This window comes from Elephantulus edwardii, unplaced genomic scaffold (genome assembly GCF_000299155.1).
Source record: "Elephantulus edwardii isolate Elephantulus edwardi_28Jun2011 unplaced genomic scaffold, EleEdw1.0 scaffold00305, whole genome shotgun sequence".
NCBI lineage: Eukaryota > Metazoa > Chordata > Mammalia > Macroscelidea > Macroscelididae > Elephantulus > Elephantulus edwardii.
The window spans coordinates 750,242-768,116 of record NW_006400055.1 but is presented as its reverse complement, the minus strand read 5'-3'; the positions used below and the strand labels follow the sequence as shown (position 1 = coordinate 768,116).

General features: G+C 40.1%; 1 protein-coding gene across 1 annotated transcript in view; it reads left to right on the top strand.

Moving 5' to 3' along the window:
• Positions 1–17,875, top strand: part of GRID1 (glutamate receptor, ionotropic, delta 1) — a 1,297,277-nt gene that overhangs the window by 1,231,327 nt on the left and 48,075 nt on the right. The window contains exon 14 of the mRNA XM_006901020.1: positions 10,329–10,495. Within this exon, the coding sequence (XP_006901082.1) occupies positions 10,329–10,495 (167 nt within the window). The remainder of the gene's footprint in view (positions 1–10,328; positions 10,496–17,875) is intronic.

Here is a 17,875-nt window from a genome sequence, read left to right as displayed (position 1 = left end):
ACTATGCTGCATTGAAAAACAAGGAACTCATGCAATATTATTCAAAATGGGTGACCCTGGAGGACATTATGCTGAGTGAGGTATCTCAGTCACAAAAGGACAAATGCTATATGGTGCCACTGTTGTAGAATGAGGCTGACATCGGGGTGGGGATAAGACTGAGAAAAACTGGATGAAATATGTTTACGGCATTGAAGTCTATCGGGGGAGAGAAAAGTTTAAAAGTATTATATTTTAGGGCATTATGTTTATCATAAGAGTATGGAATGAGGGTTACAGAGTGGATTATATTTGGGGTTGGGGATGTGGTTGGGAGATGTGTGTGGGGGATTGCGTACCAATGAGGGAGTTTTTCTTTTGCTTTTGAAGGAGAGGAGCAAATGGGGGCTTGGGAGGAGGGGGGATGGGGGTGGGAGAAGGGTGCAACAATGAATGAATGGAATTCCAAAATCTCTGTAAATATTCATTGAAATGAAAACTAAATAAATAAATACTTAAATAAATAAATAAATAAATTTTTTTAAAAAAGGTGTCAGTTCTTTGGACATCCTTATTCATTATCCAGCTCTCAAATGCACAGCAAGTTATTGAAAAGACCATGGTCTGAAACAAGCACACCTTAGTCCTCAAACTGACATTATTCTCTCTCAATAATAATTTGGAGAGGTCCCTGACTGCACTTTTCCAGTGCAGTAAATTTCCTGATCTCCTAACTACTGGTCACAAAGGTGATTGTGTATCCTACTAAAATGAAATCGTTGACAACTTCAATTTTTCTCTATATATTATGATGCTGCCCATCAGTGAAGTGATGAGAATTTTGGTTTTCTTGTCACTGAGATGCAATCCATACTGAAGGCTGTATTCCTTTTTTTTCTTATGCAGTTAGTGCTCTAAATTTTTCTCATTTTCGGCAAGATTGTCTTACCTGCATAATACAGGCTTTTGATCAACCTTACTTCAATCCTGATGCTCCATTCTTCTTTATAGAGTCCAACTTCTCAAATAATTTGTTCAGCATACAGATTAATTAGATATCAAGAAATGATAAGTTCTGGCACACACTGTTTCTAATTTTAAACTATACAGTGTTACCTTGCTCCATTTGTATAACAAACTCTTTGTCTAGGTATAAGTTTAGCATAATCACAATTAAGTGTTCTGAGTTTCCTATTCTTCTTTATGTTAGTCATAATTTGTTATGATCCATACAGCCAAATACCTTTGAAAAGTCAATAAAGCATAAATAGACATTCTGGTATTATTTCTTTTCAGCCAAGGTCCACCTGACATCACCAATTATATCCCTTGTCACACGGCCTCATTTAAATCTTGCTTTAACTTCTGGCAGTTACCTATCTATGTACTGATCTAGGATTTTTTTAATCCTTTTCTGGAGTATTTTGTTTACATATGATATTAACGCTATTGCTCAATAATTTGCGTATTCCATTAGATTATCTTTCTTGGGAAGGGGAACAAATATAGACCTCTTCCAATCCATTGACCAGACAGAATTCCCTCAAATTTCCTGTGTAGGTGGGTGGACACATCCAGGGTTACATCTCTTAATTGAAAATTATTAATTGGTATCCTATCAATTTATGGGGCCAATGCTCTCAGTGCAGTTTCAACTGCTTTATCACCATTGGCTCTTGTTCATTTGGTTGTTGCTGTTGTTATGTGCCATCGAGTCTCTTGCGACTCATAGCGACCCTATGTACAACGGCCCTAAACTCTGCTCTGTCCTGTGCCAATCGCACTGTCTCCGATACACCCATCCCGATTACTCCAGTCATTGAATCAATCCTTCCTCCCCTGTGCTGTCCCTCCACCCTACCAAGCATGATGTCCCTCTCCAAGGACAGGTCCCTCCTTACAACATGTCCAAAGTATGTTGGATGGAGCCTCAGAATCCTTGCCTCCAAGGAGCCGCCCAGTTTGACCCTTTCCAGGATGAATCTGTTTTCCTAGCCATCCATGGTACCCTCAATACTTCTCCAGCACCACAGCTCAAAGGCATCAATTTTACTGTCTGAAATTTTTCAGTGTCAGTTCATTTTTTTTCTTTTGGTACAGTCACTCTGTGTATTCCCCCCATCTCTTTTAGATGCTTCCTAAATTATTCAACATCTTACCCATAGTATCTTTCAGTATTTTGATTTGAGGCTTAATTTTGTTTTTCAATTCTCTTACTTTAAGAAATGCTGAGTTAGCTCTTCCATTTTTAGTCTCTAATACCCGCCTTCTGTCTTTTAAATTGTGTTTAAACTTCTGACAATTTTCTATGCATGGTTGTGGCTATTTTGAATTATTTTCAGCAGTGTTTTGCTTGCATGCGATATTAATGATACTGTTCCATAATTTATTCATTCTGTTCCAGTCATTCAGTCAGGCAACTCTCTTTCAAATTTCCTGGCACAGATTGGTGAACACGTTCAGGCCTGAATCTTTTATACGAAGCATGCCAATTAGTATCTCATCAATTCTTAAGCTCAGTTGTTTTGGTTTTTTTTTTTTTTGCCAATGCCTTCAGTGTAGCTTAAACATCTTTCTTCATTACCATTGGCTCTTGATCATAATGTACTTCCTGAAATATTTCAGTCTTGGCCAATTCTTTTTGATACAATGATTCTGTGTCTTCCCTCCATCTTCCTTTGATGCATCCTTTGTTATTCAAAATTTTCCCCATAGTATCTCTAAGTATGACTCTGAGAAGAATGGGAATCCCAGAACATTTGATTGTGCTAATGTGAAACCTATACTTAGACCAAGAGGCAGTCATCAGAACAGAACAAGAAACACTACATGATTCAAAATCAAGAAGGGGGTCCACTAGGGATGTATTTTGTCTCCATACCTTTTCAATCTGTATGCAGAACAGATCATCCGAGATGCTGGGCTCTACAAGGAGGAATGTGGCATCAGAATTGGTTGAAGAGTCATCAACAGCCTGTGTTATGCAGATGACACAACCCTGCTTGCTGAAAATGAGGAGGACCGGAAGCACTTGCTGCAGAAGGTCAAGGACTGCAGCCTTCTATATGGATTGAAGCTCAACATCAAGAAAACAAAGATTCTCACCACTGGGCCAATTGGCAGCATCAGTATGGATAGTGAAGAGATTGAGATAGTTAACAGTTTTAGTATACTTGGTTCCACAGTCAACACTCTTCTTAACAGAAGCCAGGAAATCAAGAAACAAATTGCATTGACAAAGTCAGCTATGAGGGACCTCTTAAGAGTACTGAAGAGCAACGACGTTAGGCTGGAGACTAAGATGTGCCTGAACTGGGCTATAGTCTTTGCAATTACATGCCACACATCGGAGAGTTGGACAGTGAATAGGGATGATAGAAAGAGAATTGATGCCTTTGATCTGTAGTGCTGGAGAAGAGTGTTGAATATACCATGGACTGCTAGGAGAACAAACAGGTTTGTCCTGGAGAAGGTGAAGCCTGAATGCTCCTTGGAGTCAAGGATTTTGAAGCTTCGTATGACATACTTTGGGCATGTTGCAAGGAGGGACTGGTCCTTGGAGAGGGACATCATGTATGGCAGAGTAGAGGGGTGGCACAGGAGAGGAAGACCTTCAATGAGATGGATGTCCCTCTCCAAGGACTGGTCTCACCTTGCAACATGTCCTACACTCAAGAGATACTGGCCAAAAGTAGAAAAACACTGGCAGCAGTTTAAAGTGTTCGGAATCACAGAAGTGGGCCAGAAAGCTTGAGATATAAGCTGTCACATCAAAGGCTGGATAAGGAAGATAGATGTTGAATGAAGTAAATGGGAGTAGAAAAGAATGCTGGTGAAGCAGGAAAAGGGGTGAGTCAAGACACAGGCATCAAGGGGGACAACATTGAATCTATTGAATATTTCTACAATTGGGAAATATCTTTCATCTGCTGCTTTCTGTAAAATCCTTGTCTGTCAGATGAAATAGGTAGGTATATATAAACTAAAGATTTTTACCAACAATTGGAGGGAGAAGAGAGATAGATTTTTGTTTAGGGGATATTGTATTTGTTAATAGTGGTAGTTTGAGAAACCACAGCAAGAATGATTATCAGTGTATATCAATATTATTAAATTATACATGTGGAAATTGCATGTGGTTTGAATCTACCATCTGCTCCACAGGAGAAGGATAGGAAATCTCCTCCCATATGATTAGCTGCCTCTGAAAACCCACTGGAGGGTCAACTATGGGTCAGCTCCAACTTGATGGTACACACCATCAATGTTATTGTATTATAAATGTGGAAAATGTAAAAATAAAACACTGTACTAATAATAACATAATATTCTCCTTCTAAATACTGTTATTTACCTGGTTCTCAATTTCCTGCTGGTTTAAATTGTGTTGCTGTGAAAAATTTTTGTACAAATGCCTTTTAAGAAACTAGATAATTTCTTAAAATATATTCTTAGAGGGTGAATTGCTGTAAATGTACATTTGAAAAGCATCTGTTTCTCACTGCAAAATTACCATCCCAGATATATCCTGCCAGCCTACACTCCTACTTGTAATATCTTCTCTGTACATATGCTCTGAATTTTATTCTTTCCTGTGATTTTTCTCAGTGCTTAATAGAGATTTTGAAGCTTTGTCTCACATACATTAGATATGTTTCTAGAAGGCACTAGTCCTTGGAGAAGGACATATACTTGGAAGGGTGGGGCATTAGTGTAGGAAAGAAAGACTGAGATGGATTGACAAAGGGACTGGTATGGTAGAAGTAGATGTGCCAGAGACAGTGAGATTGGCTTAGGATAGAATAGGGTTCAGAGCTATTGTGTAGGGTTTCTATGAGTTGCAGGCTACTCAAGGACACATAACAAGAACAAGAATCAGCATAAATACATAATTAGCATATGTTAAAGGAACAGTTTTACTGAAAGAAGAAGTCCAAGCTGCACTGAAGGAATTGGCAAAATATAAGACCCTAGGATTTGATGGCATAGTAATTGAAGTATTCTAGGAAACAGATACAACCCTGTATGTGCTCACCAGTATTTGCCAACAAATGTGGAAGATGGCTACCTGGAAAATTGGTTTGAAGAAATCCATATTCTTTTTTTTTTCCTCAAAAGGAGACCCAACAGAAAGAAAAAATTATTGGAAAATGTTATTAATAAAATATGCAAGCAAAATCTTGCTGAGGATTATTCTAAAATAGCTGGAAGTGTACATCAGCAGGGATCAGCACAAGAATATCATTGCTGATATCAGATGGATGCTGGGTGAAAGCAGAGAATACCAGAAAGATATTTACTTCTGGTTTGTTAATTATGTAAAGATATTTGACTGTGTGGATCATAACAAATTATAGTCAAAATTGAGAAGAATGGGAATCTAAGAGCACTTAATTGTGCTCAGGCAAGAAGATTTCAACATAATGAACCCAATGTTAATAGATGAATGTGTGAAACACAAAGTATATAAACTAAACACAGTGTATACTAATTTGGTATGCAAACCAATATGTTGTTGTTGTTATGTGCTGTCAAGTCGCCTGCCACTCATAGCGACCCTATGCACAACAGACCTAAACTCTACCCTATACTTTGCCAATCTCACAATCTCTGACACATGTACCCCCATTGCCCCAGCCACTGAATCAATCCATCTCATCAAGGGTCTTCCTCTCCTACGCTGTCCCTCCACACTCCCAAGCACGACACCCCTCTCCAAGGACTTGTCCCTCTTTGCAACATGTCCAAAGTATGTTTGACGAAGCTTCAGAATCCTTGCCTCCAAGGAGGAGCCCGGCTTCTCCCTCTCCAGGACAAACTTGTTTGTTTTCTTAGCAGTCCATGATATATTCAATACTCTTCTCCAACACCACAGCTCAGAGGCATCATCAATTCTCCTTCTACCATTCCTACACATTGTCCAGCTCTCTGACACATAGCAAGTGATTGCAAAGATCATGGCATGTATCAGGTGCACCTTAGTCTCCAGACTGACATCATTGCACTTCAGTACTTTAGAGAGATCTCTAACCACAGACTTTCTCATCACAATACGTATTTTAATTTCCTGGCTACTGGTGCCAAGAGTATTGACTGTGGAGCCAAGCAAACCCGAAGTGTGAGCAATCTGAATCTCTTCACCATTAATTATGATGCTGCCAATTGGCCCAGTGGTGAGAATCTTTGTTTTCTTGATATTGAGCTTCCATCCTTACTGAAGACTGAGCTTCCACAGCAAGTGCTTCAGGTCCTCCTCAGTTTCAGCAAGTAGGGTTGTGTCATCTGCATAAAGCAGATTGCATAACACAAACCAATATAAAAAAAATTTAAGAACCCCAAACCCACAAATGTCTACATAGACCAAGAAGCAGCTCTTCAAACAGAACAAAATAACACTGTCTGGTTTAAAAGCAGGAAAAGTGTGCATCAGGATAATATACTTTCTCCATATGTATTCAACCTATATATTGAGAAAATCATTCAAGAAACACAATTCTATGAAGAAAAATGTGGCATTAGATTTGGAGAAAGACTCTTCAACAGTCTGACTTATGCAGATGATACAGCCTTTCTTGCAGAAGGTGAAGAGGACCTGAACTATTATTGGGGGGAGAAAATCAAAGGCAGCCACCTTCAGTATGTGCTATGTCTCATTGAGAAAACAAACATCACTCTTGGACCAATATCTATCAATTATGGTAGAAAAGATTGACGTTGTCAAAGATTTCATTAACACGCATCACAACCAACACCCATGTTATCAGTAGTGAAGAAATCAAAAGATGTCTTGTGTAGGGGAAATCTGCTGTCAAAGAAGTTCTAAAGAGCACAAATGTCATTTTAAAGACTAAGGTGAACCTGTGTCAAGCTATGGTATTTTTTAGTTGTTTCCTATGCATCTGAAAGCTGAACAATGAATAAAGAAGATAGTACAGTAATTCATACGTTTGAATTTGTTGTGATGCCTTTGAGCTGTGGTGTTGGCGAAGAATATTGAATATGCCATGGACTGCTAAAAAAATGAACAGGTTAGTCTTGGAGAGGGTGAAGCTGGGATGCTCCTTGGAGTCAAGGATTCTGAAGCTTTGTCAGACATACTTTGCACATGTTGCAAGGAGGGACCAGTCCTTGGAGAAGGACGTCATGGTTGGGAGAGTGGAGGGACAGCACAGAAGAGGAAGACCCTTGATGAGATGGATTGACTCAATGACTGTGATAATGGGGGTAAGTGTGTCGTAGACAGTGAGATTGGCACAGGACAGAGCAGGGTTTGTATATAGGGTTGCTATGAGTCACAGGTGACTCGGCAACACATAACAACAACAAAATAACACGTTTAAATGTGGTGTTGGGTAAAAATTTTTATGCATTACAGACTGCCAAAATAATAAACAAATCTGTCTTAAAGGAAGCACAACCGGAGTGCTCCCTAGAGGCACAGACATTTAAACTTTGTCTCACTCTGAGCATATTGTCAAGAGGAAACAATGTTTAGAGAGAGATATCATGTTGGGAAAGGTGTAGAGTTAAAGACAATTAAGACCATCAATAAGATGGTTTGACACAGTGACTATCACAGTGAGCTTGAGCAGGACAGATCTTGGGGATTGGGGTAGCTACGACAGCACAAAATTTTACTTTCTTATCAGTAGGGTTGCTATGAATCATAATTGACTTAATGTCACCTAGAAAATAAGATTGTTGTGTACAATTGAGTCAGAATCAGTGCATAGCTGATTCTTCAGTGGGTTTTCAGAGGCAGTAAATAGCATTGAAAAAGATTTTCCATCTTTCTCCCATGGAGCAGCTACTGGATTTGAACACCACACTTTTAGGTTGGCAGTACAGCTTCTTCCCGCTAGGCTACCAGATGTGGATACCAACCAGTGGCACACGGGAGAGAAGAGGTCAAGAGGGTGATAGGTTTTTGTCTTCCTAAGAGACAGAATAACATAATGACATAACCTTGCTTGCTGCAAGTGTGAAGGACTTGAAGTACTTGCATTCTACAATATGGATTACATGTCAATATGAAAAACCCAAAAACTGAACCAATAGACATAATACAAAGGAAGAAATATTGAAACTGTCAACAACTTCATCTTTCTTGGATTTACAATCAATACATTTGGCATCAGTAGTCAGGAGATCAGGAGACACATCGCACTGGGAAAGCCTGTATGTAGTCAGGTACCTCTCCAAATGATTGCAGAACAGTGATTTCAATTTGAGGACTAAGGTGTGTCTGATTCAGGTCTTTTCAATCACTTGCTATGCATCTGATAACTGGACAATGAATAAGGATGACAGAAGAAGAACTGATTCCTTTGAGTTGTAGTGTTGGAGAAGAGTACTGAATATACTGTAGACTGCCAAGAGAACAAACAGATGTATCTTGGAGAAAGTACAGCCAAGAGTACTCCTTAGAAGCAAGAATGACAAAGCTTAATCTAACATATTTTGGACATGTTACTAGGAGAGGTTATTACTTGGATTGGAATATCAAGCTTGAAACAGTTGGAGGAACCCAAAGGAGAGAAAGACTTTCAACAAGGTAGATTGACAGAGTGACTCTAGTAATGTGATTGAATGTGTCAGAGATTCTGGGGATGGCACAGCATAGGACAGGGTTCATATCTGTTGTTGATAAAGTCACTATGAGTTGTATGCAACTTGAGGGCACCTAACAACAAAAAGAAAAAAATCCTCAACACAAATGAGTCATTTATATCAATAGGAAATGAGAAATGTCTCATGGTGTACAATGTCTCTGAGTGGATTTGTTGGGATAGAGAATGGAGGAGGAAGAGGAGGCATAAAAATGTTTTTGAAGTGAAACTGGAGAGAAGTTAAAAAGCTTAGCTCACAAAAATGTGAGTTGTCTGAAGAGCAGAGTGATCTTAAGGAGGTTGGGATAATAAGGAAATTCAAGAAAGGAAGGAATTAGCTTGTGAAGTGAGAGCAGGGTAAAGGAACTAATTTTTGGTTTTCTTGAATGAAGACCCTTTATGTGTACACTATTTCTATCTGTGGGTAAGCCAAGATATGCAGCAGGTAAAAGAGGGTAGAGACCTTTGGTGGCCTAGGGGCATGGAGCTGCCCTGAAATCCCAAAGGAATGCAATTCAAGGCTGTCAGCTGCCCTTCAGTAGAAAGATGGTAATCACCTCCCTAGTGAATAACTGCCTCTGGAAACTAGCTAGGGGTCAGCTATGGGTCCATTCAGACTCTACAGTACACCCCCACAACAACAACAAGGTAAAGTCATAAGTGTGAGAGGCCACATGGAAAACTGCTTCTGATTCTAGAAGGAGGAGTTGTATCTTGTCACTTTTGGAGCTTGAATTTACACTGTTAGAAGAGATTCTACAAATGGTGGATTTAACTAAAGTGAATGGAGTGTCTGACATCTTATAGCTGAAATAAAGATGTTCATTGAAATGAAAAATAAACAAACTAAATTAAATTTTTTTTTAAAAGTAGGATTTTCTGATCCAAACAGCTTAGGGTTCGTCAGGGCCTAACAGGCACCACTGTTAGACTCAAGGACATACTGACCCCAGAAATTGGACCCTTGATCATTATTTGTTGATACAATGTCAGTTTATTCACTTTGTAATTGGATATGAGAAAGGGCATGTTAATTCAACTCTGTAACATTTTGGGGTCATCATCATCATAAATTGTAAAGTGACTCAACAACAACAACAAAAAAAACAAAAAAATGTTCCCTAAGGATCTGTTCAGACCTAAAAGACCTCTATTTCAAGTGGAGTCTGTGATGTATTGGAAGTTAGGTATATCTGCAAGAACCAGACATTTCCCAGAAAACCAATTCATATTAGAGGAGTCTTCAGCATTTTTGTACTTCTTTCTGATCAAATATTCAGTAGCCAGAGTTTACTGAAGCTAATCCACAGCCATTTATATATAAATAAATGAGTGGTAAAATTGTAAACTAGACAATAAGAATAGAGTTTGCTGTGGCTGGTTGAAGCTACAATCTGGGCTAATTTACAAAGCCCAAACAAACACCAAACTCAATTTCATTGAGTCAGAACAGTTGTCTGATAGCTGGCACTCCAGTAGATTATAGGAGGGTGTAAATCACACAATCACGCAAGAGGAGATTTCCAGTCTTTCTCCCCAGGAGGTGCTGGTGGATTCAAACCTTTAAATAGGTGGAACATTGGATTAGCAGCACAACTCCCTCTAGATTGAGCCACCAGATATTCTACTTTTAAACTGAGCTTGAATCCCATTATCCATTATCATCATTCCCTGACACTTAAAATTAATGCAGCAGCCTCAGGCCCAATTGGTTGATTTTGTGTGGTTTTGACCTTTCAGGCCAAGAAGGGCAATTATGCCTTCCTGTGGGATGTGGCCGTGGTGGAGTACGCAGCCCTGACAGACGATGACTGCTCTGTGACCGTCACCAGTAACAGCATCAGCAGCAAGGGCTATGGCATCGCCCTGCAACATGGCAGCCCCTACAGAGACCTCTTCTCCCAGAGGTAGGCAAACCAGCACCATGAGCCCAGGAACTTCTGTGTCAGGGATCTTTAAGAGATGAGAGCCAGTACAACTTATTCATTCACCAAAATTTCCTAGCAACTCATTATCTACCTCCACCTCAGCTAGGCTCTATGCTAGATACTAGGAAATAAGGAGAATGGTGGCCTTTCACTGTGAAGGCAGTTATCACAGGTGAATATTGTGATGTGAATTTATGCAATGAATGTAATGACAAAGACATGAGATGTCCAGATAAGGTAGATAAGAAACTGCCCAGAAGGTGTAACATCTGATCTTGAGGATGAGTAGGCTTAGCATAGAGTTCCAAAGGTTTTAAAATAAGATATAACATCCAATTTTAAAGATGTGTGTCTGTTTATAGTGTGAGTAGTCGATGCAGGGGCAGAACAGAATATCTTAAAATCATCTGCACATGGACAAGCCAGAGGGAGGTCTGACTGTAGGTGTCGGAGCAGGGGCAGTCTGGTTTATAGAATACTGTCTTCTGTGGCAGCAAGGGGCCTGACCCTTCACTGCTGAAAACATACATACCCTTGTTACTGACTTTTCCCCAGATGGGAAACTGAGTTTCCCAAAATCTTTCAGTAAATCAATTCAACTTCCTGGTGACTTTGTACTAGCAAATAGCAAGAGTGTTGGACAATGAAGAAACTGAAAGGGCACAAGTGTTTTAGACAGAGGCACCCTCCTTGAGAGAAAATAGTAAAGTGAGTCAGGTTTGCCTTTTTCCTGTTAGCTTTCCAGGCAGTTTGTTGATTCACTTCCATGCCTGGAGCCAGAACTACTCTGGACCTTTGGATATGATCAAGCTTTTTGGTGCACTGATCAGCCTTTTTCTTGCTGTTATTACACCCTGTTTCTGTTGTTACAGAAACCAGATTTATTCCTGTTCAATTACACTCTCATTTCCATAAAATGGAGCTAACTCATAGGTGACTCTCCAATGCCTGTAAATCAAACTGGAGAAGATTGCCCATCTTTCTACCTTGCAGTTTCTGGTGAATTTGAATCACCAGAGAAAAGCTGCCTTTGGATTAGCAGAGTAACAGTTAGAAAGGAAAGAGTATACATGAGCTCAGGACCCTTTCCCAGCAAGTATCCAGCCTTATACAAAACCATCCTCTTTATCAAAGTGTTCCAAGACCTTGAATCTTCTCATATGTATCTGAGGGTTTATATCCATAATGGAGTGACATTTGTAATGACAGAGCCAAAGAAGAAACCTAAACTAGACTCTTCTTTTTTGTTGTTGTTGTTGTTGATTGACTGAATCGAGCATGATAGCAACCCTATGAACAAAAGGTCTGAAGCCCCTCTACAACTATTGACATTTATCAAATTTCATAGAATTTCCGGAGGCATGTTATTTAGGAAGTGGATGCCAATCCTGATTCCAAGACTCTTCTTTAGTCACTCGAGTTTATTATGTGGAAGAAACATCCAAGTGAAAAATTAGCATGACTCTCAGGCCCAGGCGATAGAGCATCAATTTGGAGATGTGGAAGTTAGAGAGGTCATCTGTTTTAATCTCTTTACACTCAGAGACTGTATTTTAGGTCTCATGAGTGTTCTTTTGCATACATGCAGAGTGTGGAAGAAAATGCAGAGCCCCTGACCCCTATGCTGTGTTCATGCTGGATCACCATTCCCCAAAGCTTTTCCTCCCACATTCTTGATATCCATACCTAACTATTGTTCTGATGATTAGTGCCTGAGGCTCAGCCCCATCAGAGAGGAACCACAGAGAGAGAGAGTTGCATCCAGCCCACAAAGGAACATGTTTGCAGAACAAGGAAGAGAGAACTAATTTAGTTAAATGAGACGTTGATATTTTTCTAACTTCAGTGCCTATCATCTATGGAGAAAGAAATATGATCAACATTAAGGGGGCACAGTGATTTATCAGTCATTTAAATTTTGGGTATGTAAAATGAATGCCCACTTTCAAAATATATAGTACCATAGTAGTGTCAAATTTTGCACAAGTTGGTTTGCACAGTAGTTCCACTGGCCATCACACTATAAGCATCTCTATCCCTCATAGTGAGGAGGTCTGTGGGATAGCAGTTTTACAAAAATAGCTAAAGTGCTCCAAGTCACCATAAACAGAATCGTGTGGCTCTTGCAAAGGTAAGTGTGGCCCCAGCCACTGGCACTTTTCACATGTCCCTTTTGAGTCAGCTGCTGAGAACATGGACTGATGGGAGATAACAGAGAGCAAGCTTTGATCTAGAAGCTGAATTCTAAGCTGGATTGTTAAGCATCATGGCAGGGAGACATAAGAAATAATAAGAGTCTCTGACTAAATCAAAAGAGACTCTGGGGACAGCTAGAGAAGAAAGAGACTTGGAGAAACATGGTCATTGACATCAACCCTCTTCAAGCTTGCCAGTGCATAAGGGATTTATATACCTTTTCTGTGACTCTGAGGGCAGGACCCAGCACCAGTGATGGGAATGTGGAGTCTGAAGAAACAGACTTGCCTTCTCTGACCCTAGATATCCATTTAAAGTGTCTACCAGAACTGCTCCTCCCAACACAATGGTGGCCATATAGAATAGTGACCAGCTTGCTTTCCTCATCATTCTTTTAAGAGGTGCTTAATGACATTTTACTTTCACACAAAGATTATGTGCTCTGTGATCATAAATATGCATCCAGAGAAGGTGATTCTGACCTGTGTAATCCTGGATTGGAAGTACCCACCATACTACATATAGCTACTTATTTTGGCGGAACACTAAGATCTGTTATCTTTGTTTAACTTTGTTTATAGTGCATACACAATAGTGCATGATTATTAGCTGGGGCATGTCACAAAGGAAACTAAAAATCTCACTACTGTCTAGCCAGAATCCACTGATGGTTGACCCTGTAGTGGGTCTCTGAGGCTATAAATGTCACAGGAGGAAATTGACCATTTTTCTTCCAAGGATGAATTCATGACAGAATTTGGATAGAATGAAGTAAAAAATCTAGGAAGCAATGCCGCATTCTGTTTGCATAATGGGATGCACGGTTGCATCATGGTGTAAATAAGTAATGCTAGCCTTGCTACAATTTTCTCTAAATCCTAGGAGTTAAGCTATTTTCTTAAAGATGAATTTTTCCAGAGGACAGTGTGTGTAGACTGCAGTGTATGCCTGTAATGCATGTGTATGTGTGTGACAAGGGTTAAGTTTTAGAACAAGCTAGGCAACCAGGGTACTCAGAGTAGACATTCAATAAATGTTTAACAACTTGGTAGTTATTTATTATCTACTGAGTAGGAAGCTCCACAACTATTGGGTAAAGGAAAGCACCTGCAATTTTGTTTGTCTGGAAGATAGAAGCACTAGCTAGGAGAAGTGGCTATTATTTCTCTGGTGCCTTTGGTGACCAGGAGTAGAGATGATTATGGTGTACATTAGTTCTGTTACCATAAATTCATTTATCTTTCTTCTGTTGCTTCTATATTTAAATCTCCTCTCATGTTTATTTGGTTTTCCTTTGTTCTGTGTTCTTTCTATAAATTGCACTACAAGCTTTCTGGAATCATATACGTATCCACAGCTATAAGGAGCAGGAAGAATGAACAACTTGACTGATAGTCCAATCAGTGAGTGAAAGAGGCAGGATATAGTCCCATAGCCCAAGTGCTGACTGAAACTCACAATCCTCTTGGCCAGAGCTTGACCTCAGTGATCAGGCTGTCACTCATTGTTGTTAAGTACTGTCGAGTCGAATACAACTCATAGCGACCTTATAAACAGCTTCTGAACCCTGTTCTATCCTGTGGCATCCTCACACTTCCTGGCACACAAGATCCCATTGTGGCAGTCATCATGTCAGTCCACCTGGTTGAGGGTCTTCCTCTCCTTCACCTACCCTCCACCCTTCCCAGCATCGTGTCCTTCTCCAAGGAATAAATCCTCCTGGCAACATGCCCAAAGTATGTCAGGCGAAGCCTCATCATTCTTGCCTCCAAAGAGCACTCTGGCTTTGCCCTCTATAAGACACATATGTTTATCTTCTTGACCATGCATGGGATGTTCAATGCTCTTCTCCCACAGCTCAAAGACATCAATTCTTTTTCTGTCATCCTTATTCACTGTCCAGCTGTCAGATGCATAGAAGTAGTCAAAAAGACTATGGCCTGAATCATATGCATCTTAGCCCTCAAACTGATATCACTACTCCTCAATAATTTGGGGTGGTTCCTAACTGCAGACTTTCCCAGTGCTATGCATCTGCCTTTTTTTCCTGAATGCTGGTACCAAGGGCATTAATTGTGGATCTAAACAAAAGGAAGCTGTTGACAGTATCAATCTCCTCTTCATCCATCATGGCATCATTGCCTATCGGTCCAGTGGTAATGATCTTTGTTTTCTTGACATTGAGTTGCAATCCATACTGAAGGCTGCATTCCTTGATCTTTTGAAGCAAGTACTTCAAGTCCTCCTCACTAGCAAGATTGTTCCTCCCTCCAATCCTGATGCCACACTCCTCTTCATAAAATCCAGATTCTTGGATAATTTGGTCAGTATATAGATTGAATAGATATGGAGAAAGACTACAACCCTAATGCACTCTCTTCTCAATTTTAAACCATGCAATGCTCCCTTGCTCTGTTCAGGTATATCTTCCGCATGAGCACAATTAAGTGCACTGGGATTCCCATCCTTCTCAATGTCAGTCACAACTTGTTATGATCCACACAGTCAACTGCATTTGCATAGTCAATAAAGCACAAAAAGACATTATTCTGATATTCCTTACTTTCAGCCATGATCCCTATGACATCAGCAATGGTATCACTCATAGTTGGCTGGTATTTTAGAAACAGTGTGGCTATCAAGACTGGTACAACCTATATTTGAAGAGCAGCATTTCCACTTGTTAATTGCAACTACAAGCAAATTATGTAGACTCTGAGCCTCAGGTTTTCAATACATAAAGTAGCCATCATGACAAATGTGCTATAGACAGTCAGGAGGGTGAAAACAATGGAAGATGATCAGTCTTCTCTATGCTCGTTAAGGTGGCTTGTGGCAGTACTAACCCATTATGGCAGTTCTCACCTGATTCATGTGGCATCATGGAAGTATGTTTTAATTGTCTAAGTTTTCCCATGCCTATGAGGTGATTGAAAATATGAAGGTTTGGGTCAGGTGTACCTTAGTCCTCAAAGTCACATCTTTGCCTTTAAAGAGGTCTTCTGTACTCAGTGTTTGAGTTTTGGCCAATATTTAAGTTACTAACTGCTATATCTATGGAGTTTATTGTGGATCCTAGTGAAATTAAATCCTCAGTATTGCTAACATTTTCTTCGCTTATCATGATTTGTACATTTGTAGCAATTTCTGTTTTCTTTATATTGAAGTACTGCCCATGCTGAAGGCTATAGTCTTTTGTCTTCACCAGTAATGGCTGCAACTTCTTTTCATGTTTGCACTCAGTGTCTCAGAATATGTGAGTTTCATTTATCTGTGATGGACATTTAGGGCATTCTGGCCTTCTGACTACTCTGCTGAGAACTAACACTTGACATTTCCTCAGCAGAGTATCTGTGTTTGCACTGTCTCTTCAAAGTAATCTTGTAAGGTGGACTTTTCATAACCCTAGGTTCTACTGATGAAGGCGCTAATCTTGAGAAGCCTAACAACTCTCTAGGGTCAGGTGGCACCTGAGAAAACAGAATCCAGATCTGCTGGTGCATAGAACTTGGCTTTCTCCTTCTATATGACCTTCTCAAAGGCCCCCAGGGTTTATGTCTACTTTAATCTGGGCTGCTGTAACTGCCAAGGAAATTCTTCCTGGTTGGTCTTCCTAGCAGGACTAGATGACTGTCCAGATGGGCCACCTCCTAAGGGTCCCTGAATCAATCCGAGATAGTCCTATGCTGAAGCTGCCATTGTTTATGAAATAGCTGATACATAAAATTTGTGGTGCTCCACCTAAGCTAGACCTCAACCAATTATATAGACACATATTGCCTGCTTTTATCTCAAGTCCTAAGTCTTGTGTGCTTACTAATTCATACATATAACATATAACAGATGTTAACTCATTGAATCCTCAACTCAGTCACTTTAGTACAGATATATGAATTATTTTTTTGGGAGAAATAATGACTTAAATTTCCAAATTTAATACCACATGCAAGAAAAATATTGCTGATGAACATTTACAAACAGCTACAACAGTATATAGACAGAGAACTGCCAAAAGTTCAAACTGGATTTAGACGAGGCTGTAGCACCAAGAATATCATCCCTGATGTTAGGTGGATCTAGGCTGAAAGTAGAAAACGCCAGGATGTCTATTTGTGCTTTCTTGACCATCCAAAAGCACCTGAATGAATCATAACAACTATGGTTAACATTGAGAAGAATGGGAATCCCAGAGCAATAAATTATGTTTGTACAAATTGATATCTAAATCAAGAAGCCGCTGTCTGAACAGAGCAAGTGAAACACCATGATTTAAAATCAGGAAGTGTGTGCACTGTGACCGTATTACTTGGATCCACAATTACCAGCAGTCAGGAAATAAGGAGACGTACTACACTGAGAAAATCTGCAGCTAAGGACCTCTCCAAACTATGGAGGAGCAATGATGTCAGTCTGAGGACCAAGGTGCGTCTGATTCAGGCCATAGTCCTTCCGATCACCTGCTAAGCATCTGAGAGCTGGACAATCAACAAGGATAACAGAAGAAGAACTGATGTCCGCGAGCCGCGATATTGGAGAAGAGCAGTGAACATCCCATGGACCGCCAAGAGAACAAATATGTCTGGGAGAAGGTGCAGCCAGAGTGCTCCTCGGAGGCACGATATATGAATTATTTAATTGGGTTCTTTGTACATTTATTAATTTAACAATGCTTCCCAGAAGGTGTGAGATGTGGCAATCACTATGCTGGCCCAGGACATGCCAGAAGAGACATGCAGCCCTGTCTGAAAGTGTTTACAAAACTAATGGCTATCTTTGGTCCAGTTCATAAGAATAGTAAGCTAAGGTCAAGAAAGAGAAAGTGACTTGTCCAGGAATATCCTGCTGAAGTCTCGTGCTTCTATCATAGACTGTTCTTGGGCATGAGAGCCTGCAGTGCGTCCCAAGATCACGCTGCCCTGCTCATAAGGCTAAGGTGGCCTCTGCCATAACCAGTATACCCATGTGACTGAATTCAGCCTCAGACCTGTTGGCACATTTTAGCTGCTGTGCAGTGAGAGACAGTGCAGCAGGGCAAAGGTTAATGTTCATACCCCAAAGATCATTGCAGCACATTCAGTGAATGTGTCACCATAGACCAGGTGTCAAGAGCCTACTACACAAATGAGTGAGAGGAGTCTGGAGAGTGCCAGTTATTTTTTTTTT